Source organism: Hippocampus guttulatus, chromosome 9 (assembly GCF_054856545.1).
Source record: "Hippocampus guttulatus isolate MCC_2025c chromosome 9, RoL_Hgut_1.0, whole genome shotgun sequence".
Lineage (NCBI taxonomy): Eukaryota > Metazoa > Chordata > Actinopteri > Syngnathiformes > Syngnathidae > Hippocampus > Hippocampus guttulatus.
The window spans coordinates 10,944,214-10,970,062 of NC_141269.1; the positions used below are offsets into that span (position 1 = coordinate 10,944,214).

General features: G+C 41.7%; 1 protein-coding gene across 4 annotated transcripts in view; it reads left to right on the forward strand.

Moving 5' to 3' along the window:
* The window catches only part of add3a (adducin 3 (gamma) a), a 62,136-nt gene that overhangs the window by 14,380 nt on the left and 21,907 nt on the right, over positions 1-25,849 (forward strand). For 3 of the 4 annotated variants that reach the window (XM_086119492.1, XM_086119493.1, XM_086119490.1), the window contains exon 2: positions 20,116-20,360. In XM_086119492.1, the coding sequence (XP_085975618.1) occupies positions 20,166-20,360 (195 nt within the window). In that variant the 5' untranslated portion in view covers positions 20,116-20,165. Of the gene's footprint in view, positions 1-14,843; positions 15,274-20,115; positions 20,361-25,849 lie in introns of those variants that run through there. The other variant, XM_086119491.1, reaches the window with a different exon arrangement.

A 25,849-nucleotide genomic window follows, 5' to 3' on the forward strand; every position in this document is an offset into this window, starting at 1 on the left:
TAAAAGGGTTCTGCCCGACACTAATTGACACATGCATTCGCCAATGCACACTCCAACAAATACTTTTGCCAGGTCTGAGCGGACATGATGAACCGAAGATAAGACCAAAAGCATCGCTAACTACTGACTAAATGAAGGAAGGAGACAAGCAAGACTTTTAAGGATATTTAGCCCCTTGTGGATGTAAGCCCACGAGGATTGTGTGCCTTTTTGTTGAATTAATACTCTTCATAACGTTTGTCTTTCATTTATTGCTTTGCAATACAATTTGTATTTATTTTTCATGTCCGTGTTTGTGACCAGTTCTCATGGCTCTGTTGGTTGTGAAGGCTCAAAATAAATAACTCTGTATTGTATTGTATTCCCTTTAGCATATCACCATCTAATGGATGCATAGCGCAACCGAAGCCACTATTGTGGCTTCTATTCCATGCGCCTTATAATGCAATGCGCCCTATATATGAAAACAAGTTTAAAATAGGCCATTCATTGAAGATGCACCTTACAATCCGAAGTGCCTTATCGTGCAGAAAATACGGTACATTGTCTCTTGACATTGTCTTCTTAACTAAAAAATATACTCTTTGAACAACATAGCGTAGTTAACACAGTAAATTTAAAATTCAATGGAAAATCTCAATTTTTTGAAGATGAAAGAGGGGATGTCTCAAAGGCACCTAGTAGATTGACGTAGAACTAGTGTATTACTAGCTCACGGGTATGTCTTTGTCTGAGATAACTCTTCTAATGCAATTCACCACTTCAAAGCATACATTTTGGCTTTTGTCCACAACACTCGTCATCAGTGCATGGAAAGTAGCTCATTCTGAGTCTGGTGCTTGCCTCATGCTGCCTGACGTCTGGCAGGTAAATGGATCGGTCTTATGGAAGTCATTAAAATTCCTTGGGAACATGTGGACACTTGTTTATTTTTCCACCCAAGCCTTGAGAGTGGCAGGCTGCCAGAATAATGCACTGTCTTTTCTTGTCCTCAGAGGAGATTGCGAGTGGAGCAAGAAAAAGACAGGTGGGAGTAAAAATGACAGTTGCAGAAGACAGACGGATGGAAGATGAAATGAAGTTGAGTATGGAGGGATGAATGCAAAAGACACTGTCTACTGAATGACGTTGAAAATAAACGGATTTTACTGAGCCGGATGCGAAAGTAATTCCTACTCAGACTCAAGTTGAGATATAAATGCCGTTCTCAAAATGGTACAGTTTGGTTCAGTTCTGTATATTACTGTCCATGTACAGTTTTCCATTCCATTTTTAGAACTCAATATTGACTAAAATAACAGTTATATTGACAACTGCAATGTTATGTACAGTATGGCTGATTTTTTTGCGTGTGTGGCATGACATATCTGTAAAATATGACCATATTTTTGAATGATGAGAGCTGAATGAGGATGCTGGGTAGATTGGCACACTCACACAGAACGGAAAGCACATTACACACATTACAATGTCAGTCATTGGCATGAGAATAGGACAGGGGTCGGCTAATCAAAGTCCCATTCGAACCGGTGTCATCATGAAAAGAAAACACCAGTAACGATAATATTTGCCATCCATACATTTCATATGCCTCCCCTTAAGACTGAGGTCTGGTGACGGGTCTGTCTAGGAGCATTCCAATGTCACAGTGGGCATTCTATCTGATTGGTAAAACAGACAGGAGCTCTGGAAGGAGATATTTACGCCATGCTTTGTAAATCAACTTTGACAATTTTAGGACACCGAACATACCCTCCACCATTACATGCTGCATCTTTCCTGAAAAAAAATGCCAGATACTCCCATCTCTTCTTGTATATCTAAAAAGCAGAGCTAATGGATGAGGGGTCAGATTGTAATGGCACAAAGGGGAGGGTAAAGAAAGAGAAAGCAGCTCCCGATTTGTTGGAGCATATGGCATCAACCCGCAACAGCTGAAAAAGGCATCGGCTTGAATGCTGTTTCTCGGGATACTCCCGTCAATGTGGACCAAGAGACAAATATTGTAGCAGCTTGATATTATTAATGTCACTCTATCTGTCGATCTTTTCTTTCCACTTCCCGCCTGTATTTCTCTATGCAATGTGGAACCCAGAGGTGATCCTCACTTTTTCTTTTGACATGTATTTTAGTTTAAAAATACTACACCACGAGAAACTTTCATCACCATCATAAACATAGTGTTAAATTAGTATCTCTGACTGTGGATATGTACTGATTGCATTTAATGGCCAAATTGAGGGAAAGATTAATTTATTCCTCAGATCGCATTCAGCTCAGGCTCTCCATTTATCAGGTATAAATGATATGTGCAATGCTGGAACAACCAAATGGAGCCCATCTAAATTGACGCAGACGTTTAGCGCCTTGCGGTGGCACCAACCTAACCATTAACCTCCAGGAGATTTTCCTCAGTTAATATTTGACTCAGCTGAACGGGACTATGATCACACGCCTGTCGTTTAAAGAGCTAATCCCTTCTGCTTTATGGTCGTACGTCAATAATCTACTTTCTTGGAGGCGAAGCAAAGCTTTCTTTGCTCTTCTTTTGCCAATTTTTACAGAAAATAAACATTGGTGGCCTGGCGGTCGAGACAGCTTCTTTGGTATGTTGCCGATCTCTCTGATGTAGACGTGAGATGGGCGTACAGGAGTGTTGAATGGCTGCTTCACAAAACCTCCTGTCAAGATGACAAGCAGATAAAACAGCAAGAGATAGAAGAAAAGTTCATTGTTTGTTAGACTGTATAAGCGAACGTGAATTACACAACTTATGTGTATATGGTAGATCACTGAAGGGTCGAAATGGAGTTGTGTTTGCATTAAAATGTATCTTATCGATTGCATCGAAAGGTCATGATGGCAACGTTGAGTCAGAGAACTCATACATTGTCAGGAACACTTGATTCCATTTTATTTACTGTATGTTGGTTGGCCTGAAAGCAAGAATATTGAGGATGTTCAGGAAACAGATGTAAAGCACGCTCACAGAGAGCAATAGCCATTGTTATTTGGTCCCCTCATCAAGCTTTCATGGCCAATACATACAAAATGTTGCAGTCACCTGTTTGAGCACCTAAATACAAGCGCAATATATACGGTCAGTGCAATCCATTTAGCATGCACCAACCTCAGAATTTTGATGCCGCTAAATTTACAGTTTGGAATGCAAACTTTTTTTCATGCATAAACAGACAGAAAAGGGGCTATTAGTGATGGCAAAGAGTTGAAAAGATGCTTGAAGCCTTTACATCGTCCAAGAATGTGAGTATGACCTTACAATTGACTGGCGACCAGTCCAGTGTGTACCGCGCCTCTTGTCCAAAATTATCCGGGCTAGTCATCAGCTCTTTATTATTTTTAATTCCAAAAGTGTTTGAATGTCCAACAAATTGACCTGCGATAGAATTTGTTCGACCTCAAATTTTCCACTGTGTAAGAAGTCACATAAAAGTTGATTTTTAACTTGTCTCTGAAAACAGCAAGGTCATAAAATTTATGAACACACGACTGCAGCCTCTAATATGTAATGACTAGTTCTCTACTTTCCTCCTGGAAGAATAAGCTCAAAGGAGTATGGAATAAAGCGAAAATGCGGCAAACTTCAAGACGGGGTAGGGGCAATCCATGGAGATGAATGCGGAAAGTTGACGGGCCTTGAATTGAGTGTAAGAAAGGACATCTATAAGACCCAATTCACCTCCACGGTGGTCTCTGTGTGTGGTTGCTTTAGAGGCCCTGAGAGAGATGCTGATAATTGGCCTTTTTCAGGTTCAACTGGAATGCTGTGTTCCACACTATCACGAATGAAAACTTTCTGCCGCATAGGGCTGAAGTCCCATTCCACATTGGACAAGTATTTTCCTTCTTCAATGACATGCACACTCAGCGTTTCTAGTTAAGGTTGACAATTTCACATGAATGAATGTGCTTTCAAAAGGATAACACACACACAGTCCTGCAGACCACTAAGTTGTGACTGACACTGTCCCTCTTCTGGACCCCATATCCTCACAGGAAGGTTGTCCTTCCTTCATGCTCACATGCATGCCCATACACACTTTACACGTGTGGGTGTTTTTTTTGTTTGTTTGTGGGAACAGAATATGAGCTGAATCCTCACTCAGGCAACCACCAAATAACATGATGAGGAAACCCGGATGAAAAAGCACACACAGATAAGTTCAGGAAATGATACCCAAGCTTTGACCCCTGAACAGTCAAAAACCTTACTTTTGTCATTCATGACCAAAGTGTGTGTGTGTGTGTGTGTGTGTGTGTGTGTGTGTGTGTGTGTGTGTGTGTGTGTGTGTGTGTGTGTATAACTCACTACTATTTCACTGATTTTCTTGCTATTTTTCTGCCGTTGAAGTCAGACAAGTCCGTTTATTTGTTGTTGTTTTTTTTAAGGGGAAATTTGTTTTACAAAAACTGCGACGTAGGTCCGTTCATAATACACTCCGATTGCACTGCTCAGACGATTCAGATACTCCGAACATGTTCAAATGTGTGGTTTGGTTGTTCAGAGTGCCCCCCCCCCCGCCCCCCAAAGAAAAATGGAGTACCAGAGTCTCATGTGTTAGATTGTACAAGGAAAGTACACAGTTCACACACAGGCTGCTGATTATAGGCTGTGTAGTGGTACCTATGCTTGCTATGAGTGAATATTACAAAAATTAAAACCCGAAATGCTTCCTTTGCAGTAAGATATGCCAATCCATTTTTTGTTGTGGAAGGTGGAAACAATTATGAAATCACTTAGGGAAACCAATGAATAATCGTAACCACTCCCAAAGCCATATGTTTTTTGCGCCACCCCTTAGCATATTAAGGTTCTTCCTTTAAATCAAATTTGGCAGAGCCGCTCCCAGGGCGCTCTCTGCTGTAATTGGCTCCATCAGGCTGCATTCAGAAATGAAAGTAAGCGGAGCGCGCTCTGCCTCCCACAGCACACGAGGACACGGAAACGTCCGCTTGCCAACTACATCAAAGTTTTTCTTTTTAGTTTAAAATGGCTTCCCTTAGCTAGAATACTATGTTGAATTGTAGCCAAAGGTACATACAATCTTGGTGAGTGACTGCACCTTTTGGCGCCGTAAATACATGATGTTGAAAGCGAAAGCTAGTTGCCAAGCTTACCGTTCTTCTTCTTGAAAGTACGTCAGTGCAAGTAAATATTTCATCTGTTCGCGCCTGTGCGACCCATACATTTCCTGATTTAAAAAAAAAAATTACTAACTAATCTTGTTTTTTTGTTGCGGGCGAACGTATGGATGGACAGATAGCTAAATAGCTAGAGCTGTCTTAGTGATAGAGAAATCTATGAGCAAAATTGATCATGTTTAAAGTTTCATCTTAATTTGGGCACATCGAGACGTTTGGGTGCATATCCAGCACCCCCCAAATGCCTGTGCATAAAGGCGCCGGCTACCTGGCCGGAGGGCTGTTGAAGTCCACAATTAGCACGTCAATGCAGGTGGGCGATCACGGGGGAGAGGGCGAAACCCGGTCACAAAAGGGGAATGAATAATTCGGGAACAGTGGTTGAGCAACAAAAGACGAGTTGAGAACACCCGTCGCGCCCAGACGACATTGACCAGCCGCAAAGTCTACAACATGCTAATTCGATGTAGACCAGCCAGAAAAGGCGCCAATGTACTGGTGGTTCAAGTTTGAAAAACAGGTAACAAATCACTACCGAGGAGCCGGACCGGGGGTGCGGCATGCAAATATCGGGGGCAGTGTTTTTCTTGTATTTTGCATATGTTACAATAAAAGGTCGAACTCGCGGTGGCGGGACTTCGAGTGTGATCGCGGAGCAACTAACCGTCGTTCGCTCTCAGAGATCCACTTCCGCCGATATTGAAGACAATTTTCCTGTGTGCCGAGTCATTTCTTTAACTTTGTCCGAGAAAATCTCTGACACTTAGTTTGCCAGAATTGACGAGTGCTGTGACAAGAATGCTCAATAAATTGTTTTTGAGGTGAGGAAGAGGCTTAGGAGTCTGCATCAAGGTGCTTGACCTTGTCCGCGTCATTGACTTTCCCTCTCATTGACGGATGCTTTGTTTTGACTTGTGTAACAACCCCCCCCCCCCCCAACCCACCAATCCCCCCCAAACCCACCAATAGGCTTTTGGCTGACAGGGTTGGAAACACGGGGGACTCGCTTGAACACACGTGAACTCCGGACACGCCACTCTCTCTGACAGCATGTTATTGAGCGGTCAGATGTGATAGAATGGGTCAAAGCACAGAGCAGGGACAGTGACTCACTGAGAAGAACGCTTGTTCTTGTTTCTCTTCCTGTCCTGGTGCAGACGTGCTGAGATTCTCTTTCATACCAAACAAAAAGCCCCCTGGCCAAAGTCCAGTGTGTCAAGACCACCCTTTTGATCCACCGTGCAGCACACATGCGTCCAATATGGAACAGTACTTCTATCCCACTGAGCAGCATTTAAATAATGTTGCATTTGTTCTTATCAGTTATCTTTTTTTTTTTTTAAATCTGTCATCATAAAGATGAGCTAATCAATCTGATGGGTATACATAACCACCAAGGCAAGCACTACAGTCAACTATTTGTGGTGTTTTTGTCTAACGTGGTTGAGTCTGGTTATGGTTTTGCTCCCAACTGTGTGGAGGTTCATCCGACACTGATGTGGCTGATTGTAACGTCACATTTGAATCTTTCTGGCAAATCAGTTTTTCGTTATGCTACTTTGATGTTGTTTAAAGTTGAACAAACCATTTGCCATATTGTGTTGCTCCCCGCTTTTTTTTGTCTCAAAGTCTTCCTCGTCTTTTTACTTGTCGGGTTCGGTCATCACTTGTTTGGGCTGTTTGTTTGCCATCGCCATGGAAACCAGTGAGTGTGAGCGAGTGGCCCCTTGTGCGAATGTGTGTGTACTTTGTACGAGCATGATTAAACCACAGTTGTAGTTCACGAATAATGACCTCACTTAGAGACAGACCCCAAAATACCAAATCTGTCTTCTCCCTCATATTGTGTAATGGATAGTCCCGGAACACAAGCCAGCACTCTGGCCCCCTCAACTGTGTGTGTGTGCGCTTGTGTGTGCACTTGCGCATGAGAGTGGGAGAGCTTGACCAGAGGCCGGTACATTGCTTTTTGACAGCAGGAACAAAGCATAACTGATTTAGAATTTAATTTCTGATGAGGAAAATACTAGGTTCAGTGGAAACAAATTCAGGTCATAGGAGAAGAAAAGGGCAAATAGAGAATGAATTTAGGTGGTTTACTGTAGTTATTGGATTATCACCTACCCTCAAGGTGCAAATCTATTTCACTGGGAAAATGTGGAGTGCTGCCCACATGTTTAAGTACTTTCGAGTAAGAAATCATTTTCATGTGAAAAATGAAGATGCTTCTTGTAGTGCTCTATTTTCATTGACAGGCGTAAAAATTGCCATGTCTTCATTTTCGTGCTGGGTCAAGGCTAGTTTACCATGTTTGGGAATTTGGCTGACAGTGTTGCGCCTCGCTGGCCATTCCGGTGGACCTAGGGCATGCACCTGACAATTTAGCGACAGAACGTAGACTAGAATTTAATTGGTCTAAGTTGGGGCGCAGGTAGTGTCACGCGATTTTGGTCGTTTTGAGTCTGAGCTCCTCGGACATGTGTGCTGGATGTCATGGTATTTCATTCATAAAAATGGCAACAGCGTGCCTCAATCCCTCTGAGTCATTTAGAAATCAATTCATTGAGCAAATTATCGTAATTAGAATCTTCGAAATATTTTCAAAAGTACCCCGCCCCTATCTGCAGCACAATTATAGTGCGGCTCGGCACACACAGATGCATGATCAAGGGTGGAAGGCGGTCTCCAAGGGCCCATTCCACAGCGGCCAATTTTACATCATCCACAAGTGCAGAGCTTCTTGCAGTTCCTTTTAAATGTATGAGCACGTTGCACCTGTTGATCTCGCTCATGGTCTCCGATGAGTTCTTACACCTTGTACTCCGCGCGCCTCTCCTGCACTGAATGAAAAGGGGTTGAGGGGAGCCGATTCCATTGGATGGCAAACAAGTCGCCTTTGCTCCCTGTCACAATGGTGCAAACACCAAGGGCCGCCGCGAGCCCGATAGGGGTCCAACGCACAATTACATCTGCGTGCCCCCCCAAAAAGCTGATTCTCAAACTCCGAATATATTTGTTGAGGGTAAGGGGTGTTCAAAGAAAATTCGGACAACCGCGACCACGAGCGACAAAGATGTGATACCCATGCAAACGGCAGGCTTTCATGCACTGAAACAATTTTTGCCAAAAGTGAGGGGAAAGCAATGCCCTCCTTGGGTGAAATTACAAAAAGAAAGTAACCTGATAACATGATAAGCTGTCCACTGTAGTAGCCGCTGTCCCTAAAAGGGTTAACTCAGCACTTTTTTTTTTTTTTAACTTTGGCCTTGTCATGGGACTTTTTATTCCCAGAAGAAGGAGCTGCATCAAAAATACAAACTCTATTCCAGGAGACAAATAAAGCAGGGGCCCTCACATTCAAAGCAGTTTTTTGCCATTGCCATACATGTACACACCCTTTAATTGTAACACTGCTGCGTGCATGTCAGTAGGTGGGACGGGTCAGTTATTTTGGTGCATACCATAATGAATTGAACAGAAACTCCAATGCCTGGAGAAGATCAGAAACTTAAAAATGGTCCCATGTGCAAAACTCATCTGTTGTTTTGTAGAACCAGTCCAAGTGTGGCGAGTAACAAACAGGAATGTGTTTGTTTGAAAACATCAGCAAATACTTTAAGAGCAGAGCAGCGGAGTCGATGTAAAAGGATCCATTTCCTTTGAAAGCCTCTTCAAACTAGACATTGATGTCACCAGGAGCTTTGAAGGAAGTCAAATAACTCGCACAAGAGTTAATTCAGCACTGAGCTCCTCATTGTGTCGCGTATCCATGGAGCTGCAATCATCGTTCGGCTATTCACTCTGTGCCAGATCGTAAAGTGACTTTGTGTGCATATACGCGAGGCTACACAATCAAAGGAATCAATTGTTTTGTACAGTTGCCGTTTTACAGTCCTTACAGGTCGATTTTAATGACTTCTTGTTGGCCTGCATCAAATTTTCTAATCAGGATTCGAGTTTGTACTTTGCTTATGTAACATCATTATTGCAGATAATATCATATTTTTAGTCACAAATCTGGAACATGTTTTGCCCCCTCCCACCACGCACATGAAGTTTTTACAAGATTTGTCTTTGTCTCTTTACAAAGCCAAGAGTTGTCATGATGATAAATTTCTTCGAACGGAATGAACAATTCTGACCAGGGTTTTTTTTTTCAGTGTCAGCACACATAAAACTTCAAGGAATGCACGGCCAACATGGATTTGATCAACTGTCACATCTGCTTCGAGCATCCGTGGTGACACAATCATATAGATATATATGTACTGTAATGTAATGTGTGAGCCATCTCACAGTGAAAGAATTATCAAATGACATATTTCAACTTGGATCTGGTACTTAAAAGGAATAAAAATGACAGCAAATGATGAACATTGAAATGTGTTGCGTCACGGCCCTGCACGCTGCCTAAATGAGCAGATGCAGCGTATGCGGTTCTGTTCTCGCTGCTCAGCAATCTGTCGGTTGAGTTCAACTTGACCGAGGGTAACACATCAGATGAGATGATGACCAGGCGGAGACTTCCCGTCGTCACTTCCACAACTCATTAAATCAATGAAGGAAATGAAGCAATAACAGTGACCCCTTGGCAGATCCAAACACACACGCTGCTGCATCGCTTGTCCTATGCGGTCTTCTCTTGGCAATTGAGTCACAAGCTCACCCACACAATGCTTGAGTGCATCCTTGTTGTTTTTGTTCTCTCTGCTTTGCTCGAAACACAGCAGTGCAGCCAGTAACAAGATTGTTCACTGCAATTGTCCCCGGAAGTGAATGTGACTACGTCTCGTTGCATTACACAGGAGCATCCGACTAAATGCGTCTTCCGCCCTCAAAAATGGATTAGTGGCGATTTAGGATCACTCCCATGGTAGCGTCAAAGTAGACAGACAGGCTGTTAAGAACAGGATAAATGGATGGAGTGACAACTCTCTCAGTATGTGGGCGTGCATGTAGGTGTGTGTGTGTGTGTGTGTGTGTGTGTGTGTGTGTGTGTGTGTGTGTGTGTGTGTGTGTGTGTGTGTGTGTGTGTGTGTGTGTGTGTGTGTGTGTGTGTGTGTGTGTGTGTGTGTGTGTGTGTGTGTGTGTGTGTGTGTGTGGATACACACTCCACATGATATAAGAAATAGGCCTTTTCGACCCTCCAGGTTTCAAGTTATCAGGACTACAACCCACATGGCTGCGAAATTGCTGGAAGATTATTTCTGCTAATTTCCTATGAATGTCCTGTCCCCACACCAGTTTGGCTTTTGGTTTTTGGAGGAAGAAAAATGCAGAGGTGCAAGTCATGAATTTTGTGTTTTTGCATTCCTGTGAATGGGTGCCAGTGTGCATTCAGCAGTCCTCCTCTGTTGGGTTTTTTGTTTTTGTCCACATCTTATCAGGAGGGTCACGGAAAGGACGAGTGACTTCACCACTGTATGGGATTACTTAAAAGTGCAAGGGTGGACATATGATTCATTAACTAAACTTGTCTAAAAGTTTGCACAGAGGATGAAGCCTTTTTCCCGCCTGTATTTAGTTTGACGTCATCCGCGATTTATTGTAAGTGGACGTGAAGCAGTGATGTTGGTTGCCTTCGGTCTGTGATGAGCTATCTGGAGAAGACAGACCGACAGTTATCAGTGAGTCATGAATGTCGCCACCTCCCTCCCGCTGTAGTTGTCCTGGTGTTCTCTGCTTACATCATTCGGATGGTAGCAAGACCAGGCCTTTTATATTGAGGAACCAAACTCGACTGGCACGGTCCCAACATTTGGGGACTGCCAGCCACTCATGAAAACCACTTCTATCACTTGCTCCATTAACGCAAAGGAGAAATATCTTGCATTCACCATCTACCATACAGTAGGGTAGAACTCAAAGCAGAAAACGTTCCAGCTGTTTAAAAGAAAACCCTCCACCCTTCTTTCATCAAAACAAGTTGACTTAGAAGAAGCCCAAAAAAAAAGGATCCTTAGTCGCAGACGACTGTTTGTGTGCAGATTCACAGCCACGTAACCGAGCTTCAGTTCGAAAATTATACCACAATTAAAAAAAGATTGTGGGGCACGGTGATGTCATCAGTAATGATTAGCTTGAACACGTTTCCCATCTGTTGAGCCATTTAAAGACTAACACCATTTAGTTGTTGAAATACGGTTCTATTTGAGTGGGTCAACTCCCACATATCTTTTTTCCGTCTGTTTATTGCGCCATTCCACAGAGCGAAATCGTTTTTTTGTGTTTTTGTACAAACAATGTAAAGTTATTTTTGGGTGTGACTACTAGTGGAAATGAGGGAGATAAAGTGGCTGGCCATAGTCCATGAGCAGCAGCAGCCATAAGACGTGAGTGAGTGAGTGAGTGAGTGAGTGAGTGAGTGAGTGAGTGAGTGAGTGAGTGAGTGAGTGAGTGAGAATTTAAGGAACCTGGTTTGTGAACGTGTTCAATATGCGGCTGATCCAAATTTCAATTGTTGGATACTAGCTCGACATTCTACTGACAGTCTCTAGTTTTCTTTATGAATGTTTTTTTTCTCTGTCATTTCCATCAATTAAAATAGTATATTTTGTAATATTTCTGAAAATAGGGATTATGTTCAGCAGCAGGTGGAATATATATATTTTTTTCAGAAACATCATCGCTATAAATGACAATGCAGATTAAAATCTGTATTGCGCAAGCTTTTTATAGGTCAAATTAAAAAAGAAAAAAGGGAAATAACTCCAAAGCAATAACTCAAAAACATGTTACTGTCAAATGTTTGCTGTACGCTGCTGGAATGTCCTCTACTATTGTCCTTTTTTTTTTTTTTTTTTTTTTATCACCATTCCTCTCAAAGTTAATTCAATGAAAACATAATTTGAGTCCTCTCATTCTTGGAGGCGAAGCAAACAGTTGCTCCTTTTGCATGTGCTAATATTTCAAGAGCGAAACACCCGGTCCATGAATTATTCTGCAGCATAACAACATTATTTTAACAATTTATTCCAAACATGCATAAAAATAAGAATACAGCAGGGTAAATTGTGAAAAAAAGAATCCAATTATCATCAAAAGCAAGGAAGAAAAACAGTTGAGCGAAACATAAAAAATAATCAATACAACAAAGCTAATGACCTGCTTACACATACCAGATCATTAATATTTTGAATAGCAGGAAGTATGAACTTATCTCATTCCTACCCCCGTATTTGAAGTTATACATTAATGGACACTCTGCTGTAAAAATGACAGTGTGTATGTTATTGCACCCAGTCTTTTTTTCAGCCTACTACTTGAGAAGATTGATGTGAGTTCTAGTTTCACTTTAAAATCTACACTCCAGAGTCTATTCCAAACTGTCAATCATGTCCCCCTATTTTAACGTGTAATCTGATCCCGATACCAAATCCTTTACAACCTTGTTGTACCACATTAATGGGCCTGCTGATACCGCTATAGCTTCCTGTTTTGGAACTTGTTCTTAGTTCAACATCTTGCTTAACATGAGTCAGAAAAGCAGATTTTAGACCGTAGTGTGCATATTTTCTTCAAAACACACGTTGGATTATTGGCAATGTTTCACCCGGACAGGTTTATGGCATCAGAGCAGGTGGACAGATATGAAGGAGGCGCCATTGCATACTTTTCAAGATAGCGAAACAGAGTCTCATTGGCAGTTTACCTGTTAGATGAGAGCCGTTAGTTGTAAAATTACCACCCCAAAAAAAAAAAAAAAATCTCTTTGTTAAACCGTTGGCTAAAGAACCTGCTGCTCTGTGTAAAGATAATTGATATAAGATAAGATAAGAAAACATTTATTAGTCTCGCATGGAGAAATTCCCAATTCACAGCAGCGAAGTTATGAAAGGAATATATATATAATATACTGGATATATATACTGTATATATAATGTACGTTCACATATACACATGTATTGTGTCGAAATAAGCCACGCCAAAGTGAAAATATGCACGCGGCAAAGGATGATTTTCTTGTGCCATAATCCAATATTGAGACAGTGAAATGCATTTGATGTAAATAATGTAATAAACTGTACATTAATTAGCCATTGCCATTTTGAATGAATGAATGAGTTTTTTGTCTGTTTAAATTCATAACTTTTATCTTATGAAGCTGTAGCGCATTGAAAAAAGAATCTGTCAGACACCCATTAAAGAGGTGGTGGACGGGTTCAGTGATTTGATGGGTTAAGCTGCAATCAAAGTTTCTCATGATTTGTTTCTTCCGACTGGTTAAAGTGACTTTGTGCTGGATGTATAGTCATTATTGTTCATCAAATGATGAATAATGATACCTGCCCAGACTATTGCAAGTTTTAGCATTTTAGTAGTAGCACTAGTGCGGCGGTCGGCAACACGCGGCTCCAGAGCCGCATGCGGCTCTTTAGCGACATCTAGTGGCTCCCTGGAGCTTTATAAAAAATGTTTGAAAATGGAAAAAGATTTTGATAGTAGGCTAATATAGCTCAAATAGATATAGATACATGTTGCAGCTCCGAAAAAGGAGAGCTGTGGTGTTGTTTTCTTTTAAAAACGTACACTTTATTTATGCTTTTAACAGTCTCGACAAACACAGGCACGTCTGTTTCCGACTCCGTGCCTTCTCTCTTCTCGTTCAACTCGAGAGGCGTTCAAAGACAGCCTCCGAAAAACGGAAATGCATCAAAACAAAAAATCAAGCGAGGAAATCACAAAACAAATTCTATGGGGGCGTTTGTGAATACACAACAAAGGAATGAATAACAAACTATCCATTCTCCTGCATACATACAACTTGTGTTTCCTTCATTGTAAGTTTTATAGAAGGCTTTTTTTTTTTTGTGGCTCCAGACATGTTTGTTTTTTGGGGGGTTTTTGTCCTATATGGCTCTTTCAACATTTTGGGTTGCCGACCTCTGCACTAGTGCTAGTAGTTCGCATTTTATTATTTATTATTATTTTTGTTCTTGTGTAATACGGTTCAGTTCTACTCTACAGCAAACTAAAATCAAATAATTAACACGTTCAACATTCATGTAACTGTTGTAAAGTGGTTTGTCTATCACAAAATAAAGAAGCGGCCTACTTAAAGTTGGATTGAAATTTTGTGTATCAATTAAGGATGCACAATTAGTGGCTTGAACCAGATTCACAAGCAGTTGCTGTATGGCTGTCCCGGGATATGAGCATCATTGCATTTCAATGTTTCCCTGACAAATTTCAAAGCACATTTGTTATCCGTCGCCCGAGGGGCCGTTTGAGTCTAAATGTACTATGTGTGTCTTTTGTAAACAATGAAGAATAAATCAGTCCACTGCAGCAGGTTGCGTAGTCTGCGGCCAGACGGCATCATAATCCGCGGCCTCTTAGTCGAGCTGCCCTGAGACGGTTGTGGGCTATGTGAGGTTGTCTGAATGAAAGATGTAAAGAGAGCAAGGACTGCGGAATGTGGAAGAGTGTTGAGGTTTTGAATTGATCAAAGAAAATGAGAGAAGGGGGGCAGAGAAGGAAGAGCATGGACGAGAAAGGAGGAGGTAGCAAGGGAGGAGCAGGAAGGGTGATTATTGTGTGAGCCTGCTTCTGATTGGTCAACATGTTTGTGTGCGTGCGTGCGTGTGTGTGTGTGTGTGTGTGTGTGTGAGAGCCACTGGGTGGGGGATTAAGCCTGCATCACGTGGTTGCTTTAGCTTCTTTTACACACATCCCCACATTTGCAGAGTGCACACACACATAACCCGTTCCTCTCACATATAGACTCCCAGCTGTTGATATTTCTCTCTCTGGTGAACGGCGAGAAGCAAAGAAGCCCTGCAGGAAGTTGAGGGAGAAAGCAGCTCTGCGGTTTGCTCGATTACGACTCCACCAGAGAGCAGCTACATGGAGGATCTGTTCTAGATTGACAAGTGCACCGATTTGTTTTTACGATCGCTTCCTGGTGATCCCTTGATTCATATCCTCCTCTTTCTATCTCACATACCCTCTCGGTCTTTTTTTCGCTCTGAGTCAGTGGGAGTTTATGCCGGATTTCAGACAGCAAGTTAGAGAGGAGAAAAAGAGACATGTGCTTTTCTTTTTGTTTTGCCACCTACCACCACTGCCGCTTCTCTCCCATTCACTGACCAAAGAGGAAGGAAGTAAAAGGTTGGTTGGGCTTGTATATTTACACCTGCTTTGGCTTTCCCAGCACGCTGTCCTAAAACTGTCTGCGAGAGTTTATTTCACCCAGCCACATTGTCGTTCAGTGAAGCTTAAACGTGTCTTGTGTTGCGTTGGAGCATAGCTGCGACTCCCAGTCATTCCGACCCTGTGACTGATTTTTAATTTTAGGGGAATTCCACGCTAGCACGGTTTGCTAGGACCCTCGGTGCTGCACGATAAACACACATGGTGCAAACAGTGCAGTGAGTATGAGTGCCAGGGAAGATTAGCGCTACTTCTTATCTCATGTGTGGAGTCTTTATGTGAAAGGAGACGCAGACGAGCCACCTTAGGTCCACTGCAGCAGAGCATGGATTTCTGAACTACAAATGAATGACTTCAAAAGGTGTGATTGTTGTGCACGGAAACCCCTTATCCAAGTCAGAAAACAGATCCGCATGCTGCGTGTGGCTTTCAGTTGCTCAGATTTTACCTTGCACGCTGTCCTCCGGTTTCACTGCCTAGCTCTGTCATACTGGCGTGCTTAATCGTGGAAACACGCCCCCTCCTGTGTGTGTGCATGTGTGCGTGTGTGTATGTGCATGCACGGAACTGTAAGTCTATGTGAGGATTTTGCATGTGTGGATATAATTAGCTGCCATAGAGATTCTTTCCTGGTATTGTTACTGCTGGGGTTGTAAAGTAACCCGCAAAGCAGTCTATATTTAGAGGTGACAGCTAGTAGATACGTACGGAGTCACACTTTGGTGTGTCCCCCAAGTATGAAATATGTATGTAAATAAATACCGTTAGATGTTTGTCAGTGCGACTGCCCAGTGACCGTAGTGACGACGAGAATGGCACTCAGAAGAGTAATGGCCTCCACCAAGAGAATAACAGTCCGAAAAAAAAAAATTAAACCTGAAGAAATAGACACCACCTCCTACTCATGTTTCCTTTTGAGTGTATTTTTTTTAAATATTAAGTCATTACAATCTCTGCTCCTGCCTTCCTGTGTGGACATTTCAAAAATATTCATGGTAGGTTCATTGAAGACTCCAACTTATCCATAGCTCCAGGTGTGTGAATCGATGAATGTGCATGTGCTTGTTTTTCTTTTGATGCTTTGCAATTGGTTGGTAAGCAGCCCAGGGTCACTGACTCCTGCTGACCTGCGACCCAAATGAGGACAAATGCCATCGAGAAGATGTATGGATGAAAATAAATGAGAAAATTTGAAATAATCCCCGTTTTGCAGATCTGCACTAAAAACTAATGGTGTCCTCTGTGCCCAGTGAGTGACTCGCCATTCCACAAATTTTTGAACAAGTCACATTGAACAAGGTGTGCATTGAAGTGGTTATTCATTTGACATAATTCTCCTAAATAACAACTTTCGCATTCAGGAAGGGAGGGTTTCTAAGATCTCACAAAATATATGCTCCTTTTCCACTGTACCGTGCTAATCACTATTGGCGGTTGGCAAATGCATGTACAAGGGTGTTCTCTTTCCAACTGATGTTCCAAATGTACCGACCTGATAACAAATGGGTGATGGAGAAAGGGAAAAAAAAGACTGCTGCTCTCTGATTTTTCCAAGCATATTCATTATTGCTGTGTCACTGTGACTTGTGAAGATACACAGCTAGACTAGACAACCCCCCCCCCCCCAAAAACCCCAATAACAACAACAACAACAAAAAACAGAAGAGGATGTGATTTGTGTTGCTGTGCCATTGCTTTGCACAGTGCAGTATTTCGGCCAGGTCCATAAATATTGGCACATATTCATCTTTTTGGCTAAAATGAAACCACATATGTTTGAACTGTAGACTTTCAATTTTAATTTGAGTTTTTTTCCTCATCCAAATCAGGTGGGCAGTACAGTGTTAGAGTTTGTATGTATGACTCACTTTTTAAGTGCGGTGGAAAAGTGACACTAGTCACATTTAGTTTCAATAGGTTTATGTACTGTACTGCAAAAGTAATTACAATATATGGACACGCGAGTACATGGCTGCTTGCTGTATGTGGAAGATGGAGTGTGTAGTCCGAACTGCTGGCTCCTGACCAGCTCCAAATGTCATTGGCGCAGCGATGCATGAAGGGTGAACATTCCTGCTAATAAACAGTAAGCTGCTATCATTGAGATCGAAGAGGGAGCTTATTCTGTAAACTTCAAGAAATTCAAGATGGAATGCAGTCTTGCATCAGTGTCACCGAGGTCCATGCCATATCCACCATGTTTCTGAGAAGTCTTGTTTCATTTAAATTGTTATTTTGGAGGCAGCAATTAGTGCTGCTGCTTCTGCTGAGCTGGTCTGCTCTTGTCAACCCCAATTCATTCATGTGGACCAATCCATTCATGTACTGATTCAATCACCAGTGTTCTGTTAATTGGACAGATTTAAACTCATACATGCAGAAAAGAAAAATGATTTCAGTGCAGATCCCAATTGTGGCAAAGGGTCAGAAAAATACAAGAGGTGCCCTCGGATCAACTCGCTAAAATAAAACCTCTACTTTCTCATGAGCACTTTGAAACAGTAATTCATGCCTTCGTCACATCCCGGCTGGATTACTGTAATGCACTTTACTTTGGAGTCAGACAATCCTGCATTAAGCATCTCCAGTTGGTCCAGAATGCTGCTGCTCGCCTCTTGACTGATACTCATGAAAGGGAGCACATCACTCCTCCTCTGGCATCCCTTCACTGGCTCTCTATACATTTTAGAGTTCTTTTTAAGATTATATTATTTGTTTTCAAATCTTTAAATGGCCTCGCTCCACCTTACCTCTCTGAGCTCCTCCGCCGCTACACTTCTGCCCGGTGCCTCAGGTCTGCGGACCAGACACTATTAGAGGTACAAAGAACTAAGCAGAGGCTCAGCGGGGATCGAGCCTTTTCCATTGCTGGTCCCTTTCTTTGGAATGACCTCCCACTGAACATTCGGCAAGCCTCTTCGCTGCTCATCTTTAAAACTTGTCTCAAAACTCATTTGTATTCTTTGGCTTTTGACTCAGCATGACTCATACTTGATCTTAGGTTTACTGGTTTTGTGCTTTCTATTGTCTTTATTATTAATTTATTGTTTTATTGTTTATTGTTGTAGATATATTTGCTCCATGTACAGCTTTTGTATACAGCGGTGGTTGTTTTAAAGTGCTCTATAAATAGAGTTGAGTTGAGGAGCGCATGCAGTATACTAATGTCACAGGGGCTCAAGGTCGTGGTCACTTCACACTGGGCTACAGATCGTGGGCTAACACTGCTTCAATAAATATAGTCTGAGTCATCGATGGGACACAAACGTAATCTTGAGTCAATTGCAACGCACCACCATGGTCCAATTTGAATTTGCATGTGTGGATTTCATGTCAACTTCAACTTGCTGCATAGCATTGGTTATGGGACCTGATTTAATACTTGTCTGCCGTGAATATGACTGATTCTGGGTTTTAAATATTGATATTTCTTTTGCAAAATATTACTTTGACCCCACCCTCTTCCAATAAGGCTCACCACCACCCCATATTCACTCTCTAGCTGAGTGTGAGGAGAGATCGGGTTCATGACGGGGACAACAAGAGACACTGAAAAGAGAATGTAAAAGAAAGGGGTGGGACACCTCATGCTGCTGGACTTGTTACACAACTCTGTGCCAGTGTGTGTGTGTGTGTGTGTGTGTGTGTGTGTGTGTGTGTGTGTGTGTGTGTGTGTGTGTGTGTGTGTGTGTGTGTGTGTGTGCTGTTTTTGTTCCGACTAATAGACTTAAAGGGGCTTAATATATTTTGTTGAGGCGACAACTGTTGTGTTTTTGAAACGCATAATTCCCGGCATTTAGCAAATTCCTCACGTTCGGACAAATAACACCTTGTCAGATATAATTTTGATGCATCTCAATCACTTTATTGCTGGTGTGTGTCTATTTATCTTTTACTGTCCAGAGCTAATCTAATCAGGCTAACCTGTAATGTAAAATGAAATGTATAGAAATGTAAAAAATACTATAAAGTAACTATTGAATGAATAACAGAATTACTGTGACTGGCTGGCAACCAGTTCAAGGTGTGCCTTGCCTGCCACCAAAAGACAGCTGGGATAGGTTCCAGACCTCCAGCAACCCTCGTGAAGATAAGTGGTTGGGAAAATTGATGGATGAATTACAGTAGTCACTCTGGGATAATTAATGCTGGATGAATAAAGAGCGCAACTATACGAAACCAATAACTTTTTTAATCACACTTTGTTCGTGCAAGACTAATGTCTCTAGATCTTTGTGGGGGGGGGGGGGGTCTACAAATCCTGTAACGTTGATGTGTCACACTTTCGCATTTTAGTATTTTCTGCTGGTGATGCAAATGCACAAAAAATGCACCACAATGTTTATGGTTGTCCTGAAAGCCTCCCCTACAGGCAAGCAGAGGGGTGAATATAATACCAGGTTACATAACAGTGGTATCCGTCTGCCCTTCCTTTCCTAAATTTCTTCCTGTCATTCCTTCGCCCTTTGAACCAAGACACCATCTGGTAGAGCTCACATTGGCCCCACCCCTCCCTCATACACCAGCGGCTTATCCTCAGCTACAGCAGCCACTGATGCAATTTTGTATTTTCTGTCTTTACTTTCTCCATTAATGAGTGTTCAGCTGGGATAGGCTCCAGGACGCCCGCGACCTTTGTGAGGATAAGCGTATTCTAAATGGATGGATGGATGGATGGATGTTGGTCTTGGCAAGGCCATGTGCCATACTGTTTGACAAAACAGCATTTTTATGAACGGAATTGAATTTTTATTGAGTGCATTTTTAGTCTAACCTCTCCCCTTCTCTTGATTTCCTCAGGTGTGATTCAGAGCGGCAGACATTCAGCGAAGAAGTGAAACGAAACAGGGATGAGTGTGGACAGCCACCAGGGGGTTGTGACCACCCCTCCTGCACCCAGTGGCGGGAATAGAGAGCGCTACTTTGATCGAGTCAATGTCAACGATCCGGAGTACCTCAGAACCAGGAACATGTCGGCGGACCTCCGGCAGGACTTCAACGTTCTGGAACAGAAAAAACGGGTTACGCAGATATTACAAAGCCCTGTAAGTTCAAATAACCTTATCTCCACACCTAAAGTCTGGTATGCTTCACTAGTGTGAGTACACTGATGCATGCCCAAGTACGGTGCACTTTCACGTCCTCTCCTCTGATATGCTTGGAAGTGTTTGGCAAGGGTTTGGTCATGCACAGGTGCATGAAAATATACATTACCATATAAATAAATACTGTGATAGAAATACACACTGGCACATTTGATCTCAGGTCAGATTAGGTCTGTTTGAATGGCGAGTGTGAGTACACACAAAAGCGAATGCCACAACATATTTAGGTATATATTGGTGACTCAGGCTCACTGAAAATTAATTTGATGGACTGATCACCAAATTTGCAAATTTTTGCATGAAAACAATTCAGTAAAAATCTAGACAATTTCATGTACAGTACTCAGTGTTTCCCGAACTTTATTGGGCTTTGGCACCCATTTTAGACATGAAAAAAAAAAATCTTGGACCAGACCACCAAACAAAAAATGTCACAAACAGATATGACTACTGAAATAGTGACGATCTTGTCTTAATTTACTGACCAACTGACTTACTCGGTGTGAAATCTGCGAATGCTTAGTGGAACACCAAGTTTCCATCATCCTAGCAAGCCATAACTTATTCTGTTCATTTATGTGACTGGCAACACCAACTGAATTCTCGTGTACAAATATTCCACACCCTACATTACAAGCCACTTCCCCATTTCCTTTGATCCATCAGTCACAGTTAAATTGGATTAGATTTGTTTCCCAAATCATACAGCCCTAGTAAATATCAAACAATAACGTCATCAGTATGGGCCACACCGGAGTGGCAAAGCCAGTTTCAAAAGAAGCACTGCAGACATTGGTTAGCATTTGGCATAACATACGTAGTTATTCTTACTCAGTTGGATGCATTAGTGGTGTAGTAAATGTACAACGTGTTGGCAAAACGTAAGCACAAGTGCAACAGCAGTGCTATGTTCCCCCATAGCTCTTCTGGCTGTGACTCACTCAGAATGTGTCATCCATGCCCAAGACACATGTTCTCCATTTCCACTATGTTTACTGCTTTCAACTATGTGCTTTTTGGGACTCCAAAATGCCATTTTAAGGACAGCGTATGGCCTAAGCAACGCCATTTTTGTCTTTGTTCAATTCTATATAGAAAGGTTACGTTGAAAAAAATCCTTTGACAATACAAGCCAAAGCATGACTGAACTGAAGTGAACTGTACTGTTTGGTGGCTTAGGTGACAAGCAACGTCTTCATGGGAATAATATACAGTACTTGCTATTATCAGTATATGATAAACCCCCAAAATCTGTCTTGGTTGGGTCTTCGTTCAGGACTTTTAAATAACTAAAGAAAAAATGAGTTCCAGATGAGTTAATTGAAAACCTCATGAACTCTTTCAGAACCCACACACTAATAGATTGCAGAAGAGATTTGCTTATTCAAAGGTTGAACAGGTGAGTGCATATTCAGCTACATTTTTTTAAATAATTGGAAACAGAATATCAGTGGCAAGCTAAAATCCTGATAGGAGCACCTTTTACCACACCTTTTCTCAGCTTCAGGCCAACAGCCCTCATGTTGGGTCAGGTTTTGCTGTAGTCGGCAGCTTTGAGAGGGCAGGGCATATTCTTGCCAGCACTCGTAATGCTGTTGTTTGCTTTTCTATCTCTGGAGGTCCAAATTCTTGAGAATTACAGGAGTTCTCAGAGACAAACTCAAGATAAGTATTGGAGGTACAGTTTGTGATCTTGGAGCTCCTTCAAGGATATACAGTACATTTGCCAAATATTTAGACACACAGTTCAAGGGTGCTGTCTAGGTGAACAATTTGCCTTTTATAAACGGTAGACCATTTATGCAAATGATTCCGATTGTTTTGTCTGCTTGTTGTCCCTAGGTTTGATTGTTTCCCCAGGCAGGAACTCAATAGCAACACTTGTGAACTCATTTAAACACTGCTTAGTATCATGTCTGTGCATTGCACTTTGTAATTTGCCCTTTGAACACTTGACATCACATTTTGTCAAGGTGGTACAACAAACATGTCATTTCAGCCCTATTAGTGCCTGAAATATTTGTTCAGCGCTGCGTTCAACTGAAACGCTCGCAGATGTTTGAAATAGGACCTGTTATTATTGATTCTTACACAGAGTCAAACAAGAGTATATTTGATTGTTTAAATATCATCCATAAAGTGGATCTATTGGCATAATGGATTTAAAAGCGAGACTGCAATTTTCGGAAAGAAAAATCTACTTTTTTCATTTTGGACTCTGACTTTTGACTTGACTTGGCGGTAGCAGAAATTGACTTGCTGGGGTCCGTGCATGACATTGGCACACGTTTAAGTGTGTTTGTCCAGGAAACCTGCAGGATCTCCCATTGCGGATGATTTTGTTGGCTACACATCTGACATGGGCAATAGTTGTGCTGTGCAGGCGGGCAGGTGCTTTTAAAATATTTTTAAGATGATAATGATTATAATTAGTTAGATGAATTGATTTTGACAATGATTCTGAGGGATTGTCTCATGCTGTTGTCATATTTATGAATGAAATCCAATGACACCCATCACACATATCCATGGAGCGCCAAATATATCTTCCTGCACCTTCATCAAACACACCAAAGTTGCTTTATTTAGACAAAGTTTGCTGCTATTTAGACCTGCTTTTTGGTTGTCTAAAATGTAATCTATTTCCTCTCACCAATTTGGCAGGTTCGCCGGGGAAGTGTAGTAGAAAACGCTCTCGGTCTGCCGGAATGCCTAGTAAACACGCTCAAGTCAACTTTGCCCGGCATCTAATTGAAGATGCGCCCGTTTTTCATGCCAAGCACAGGGGCGCCTGTTTACGAAAATAGGACCGCACAGTAACACAAGCTGTGGCTACCATTAGCTTGCTTACGGTGCATGTTGCATGCAGTGCATGTCTTGTGCACGTATCCTTTTTTGAGGGGCGCAACTTTGGGGGCGTCTTTTCCCGTGTCCCGAAATGTTTCTTTCTCACTTTCTTACTCCAAATCATCTTTAGCAGCAATACAAAAATACAACATAACTGCGCGCGTCAGTAGCTCAGCGGCCTCCTTCTCACGACTTGTCTTCCTTTCTTAGTCTCTCCTTCACTTTCTGTTTGCTTGTATTCCACTCTTCCAAGACTAGCGGACTCGTAGATTACATGCTTCTTATGCTCAGATTGCAGGTTGCGTATAAAGGCAGACCAATATAGACCAGACTTGGAACGACTCAGCTACATCCATCGTGCAACTGTGTTTACTTTTTTGGAAGTTTAAATCTGTAAGGCCGAATCCTTTCGAGGCCGCACTGTTTGGATTAATAGACAACGGAGACAACCAACTGCCACAACTTTATGTCCACGTAACACAATAAAATGCTAATCAATACAAGCATTGCATCAAATCTTGTGCCTTTACAAATTAGCTTCTTTTTATTTACCAGCAAATTGGTATTAATTTAGCAACTATATTCATCTTTTGTGGTTGTAGTTTGCAGTGGTATAGAATGTTCCTGCGCTATACCAAACACTTTTTCTCACTCCTTTTTGCTCTGTCATGTAACTAATTAGAGGTACTGAATTAAAATTAAGGCACAGACAGTCATAGTGAAAGGCATACGCCCAATATGTTTTTATCTAAGGTGGACTGTTTCACATTATTCAATACATTCGTCGTTAACTTCTTTTGACACTTGTTAATGCCAATAAATTCCAAGTTCAAAATGCTCTATGAATTTTTTTTTCAAGACTGTTTTTATAGTTTAATGTACAGTGCAATGGAAGTTTGTTTTCCACTGTTCACATGTGAAATAACCCCTTTCAGTTTATTGACGTTAATATTTTTCAAATAAATAATGACGTTTCCTTTGAGGCCCTATGAGGAGAAGTTGTATATGTTAGATTATGTTTGGAGATATGAATCTCGTTCCTACTGTAAAACTGCATAGGCGTCATAGAAGGGAAAAGTAATATCATCCTTTATGTCACGAACATGTCTGATTTCAGTGTACTCTTTTTTTTTTCCAATGTATGGGATTTATTTGCTAAATGGAGTAAGATGATTTGTGTGACATTTCTTTGAGGGTGCTTTAGAGGCTGTTTTGGTTTTCTTGTTTTTGTTTTTAGCGTTTGCTAAACAAAAATTGGTTTGGATGCAGACCCCGCCAGAAGATTTGCAATGCTAAGATGACTGTTTGTTTTTTGGGGGGTTTTTTGGCTTCCGAGAACTAGTTAGCCGTGACTCGCTCTGTGGTCTAAAAGGTCAAAAGATTAGAGCGCCTGAAATTGAATTTCAACCGCAGTTTCTCTCTTTCTCCTGCACTTTTCCAGAATGTGGAAGCTTATTTTAATTTGCTCACACCTCAGGTTGACACGACTCGTCCTATTTGTCGTGTTTTCAAATAAAGGAAGTGTGCATCTTGCGCGCTTCCTATGCCACATGTCAGCAAGCACAAGTGGATAATTGATGAGCTTTGACAGCTTCTGCCGAGAGCCCTGTTTGTGTGAAGCTTCGGCCGCTCTCTATTAAGTTTCTTCTAAAGTCCCGATGGTCTCTTTGATAGAACATTAGTGGTTGAACTTCCTCCAGAGATTTCTTTTGAAAACCACTCTCCATCCCGCAGAGCCAGCTGTGTTTCACTCAGTCGTTTCTCAGCATCTGTTAGGGAAAGAACTTAGTGAAAGTTCCTGTGCAACTGCTGAAGCCAAGGCAAAGACTCAACCAAATTGATTTGGTTTTTATAATGCATATTACTCATGTCCTAATTATTTATCGCTGGAATACAAAATCAAATAAAGCAAATTACACAGAAATTTTTCAACTTGATCCCAAATAAAACTGAAAATTGTGTTCGTTGCAAAAAGAATGCATCAACGTTGCACTAAAAATGCCACCGTGACTCAGTAACACATTATTTTTTGAAAGATTATTGTTAGTGGCATTAACTGAATGACCGTACTTATTTGATAATGTGGCAGCAGCAGCTTTCCTTGCTAGCTAGACATTGAATGTGAAGCATGAATGCATTTCCACAAATGTGCTTTTAAAACAAGCCTGATGATATTTATGGAGCAGGTCTTGTTTCACGGATGCATTCATTGAGGTTAAATTGGCGTAATCAATAGCGCTGCCCAGCCTGCAGGCAGACTATCCTGCTCTGTAACACCGTCACGTTGTTGGATTGCGAGAGCAACATTGTGCTGACATAACAGGCCGGGTCTCAGCAAGTTTGAGGGGAAAAGGGTTTTATTCCTTCTTTTTTTTTGTGACTTTTTGAATGTCATTATTGATGTTTTCTTGAAATGTAGCTGATGCTAGCCCAGCTAAAGTCATGTTTGTCAAAACGGGGCTGTAAAAAAATTGAACGATTAGTACTTATGAGCAGAGGCAAAACTGATGCCAAACACTTCTTCTGTGCAAAGATGTTTCTCAGCTCCTAGTGACAGTGGGTGGCATTGTTTTATTTCATGC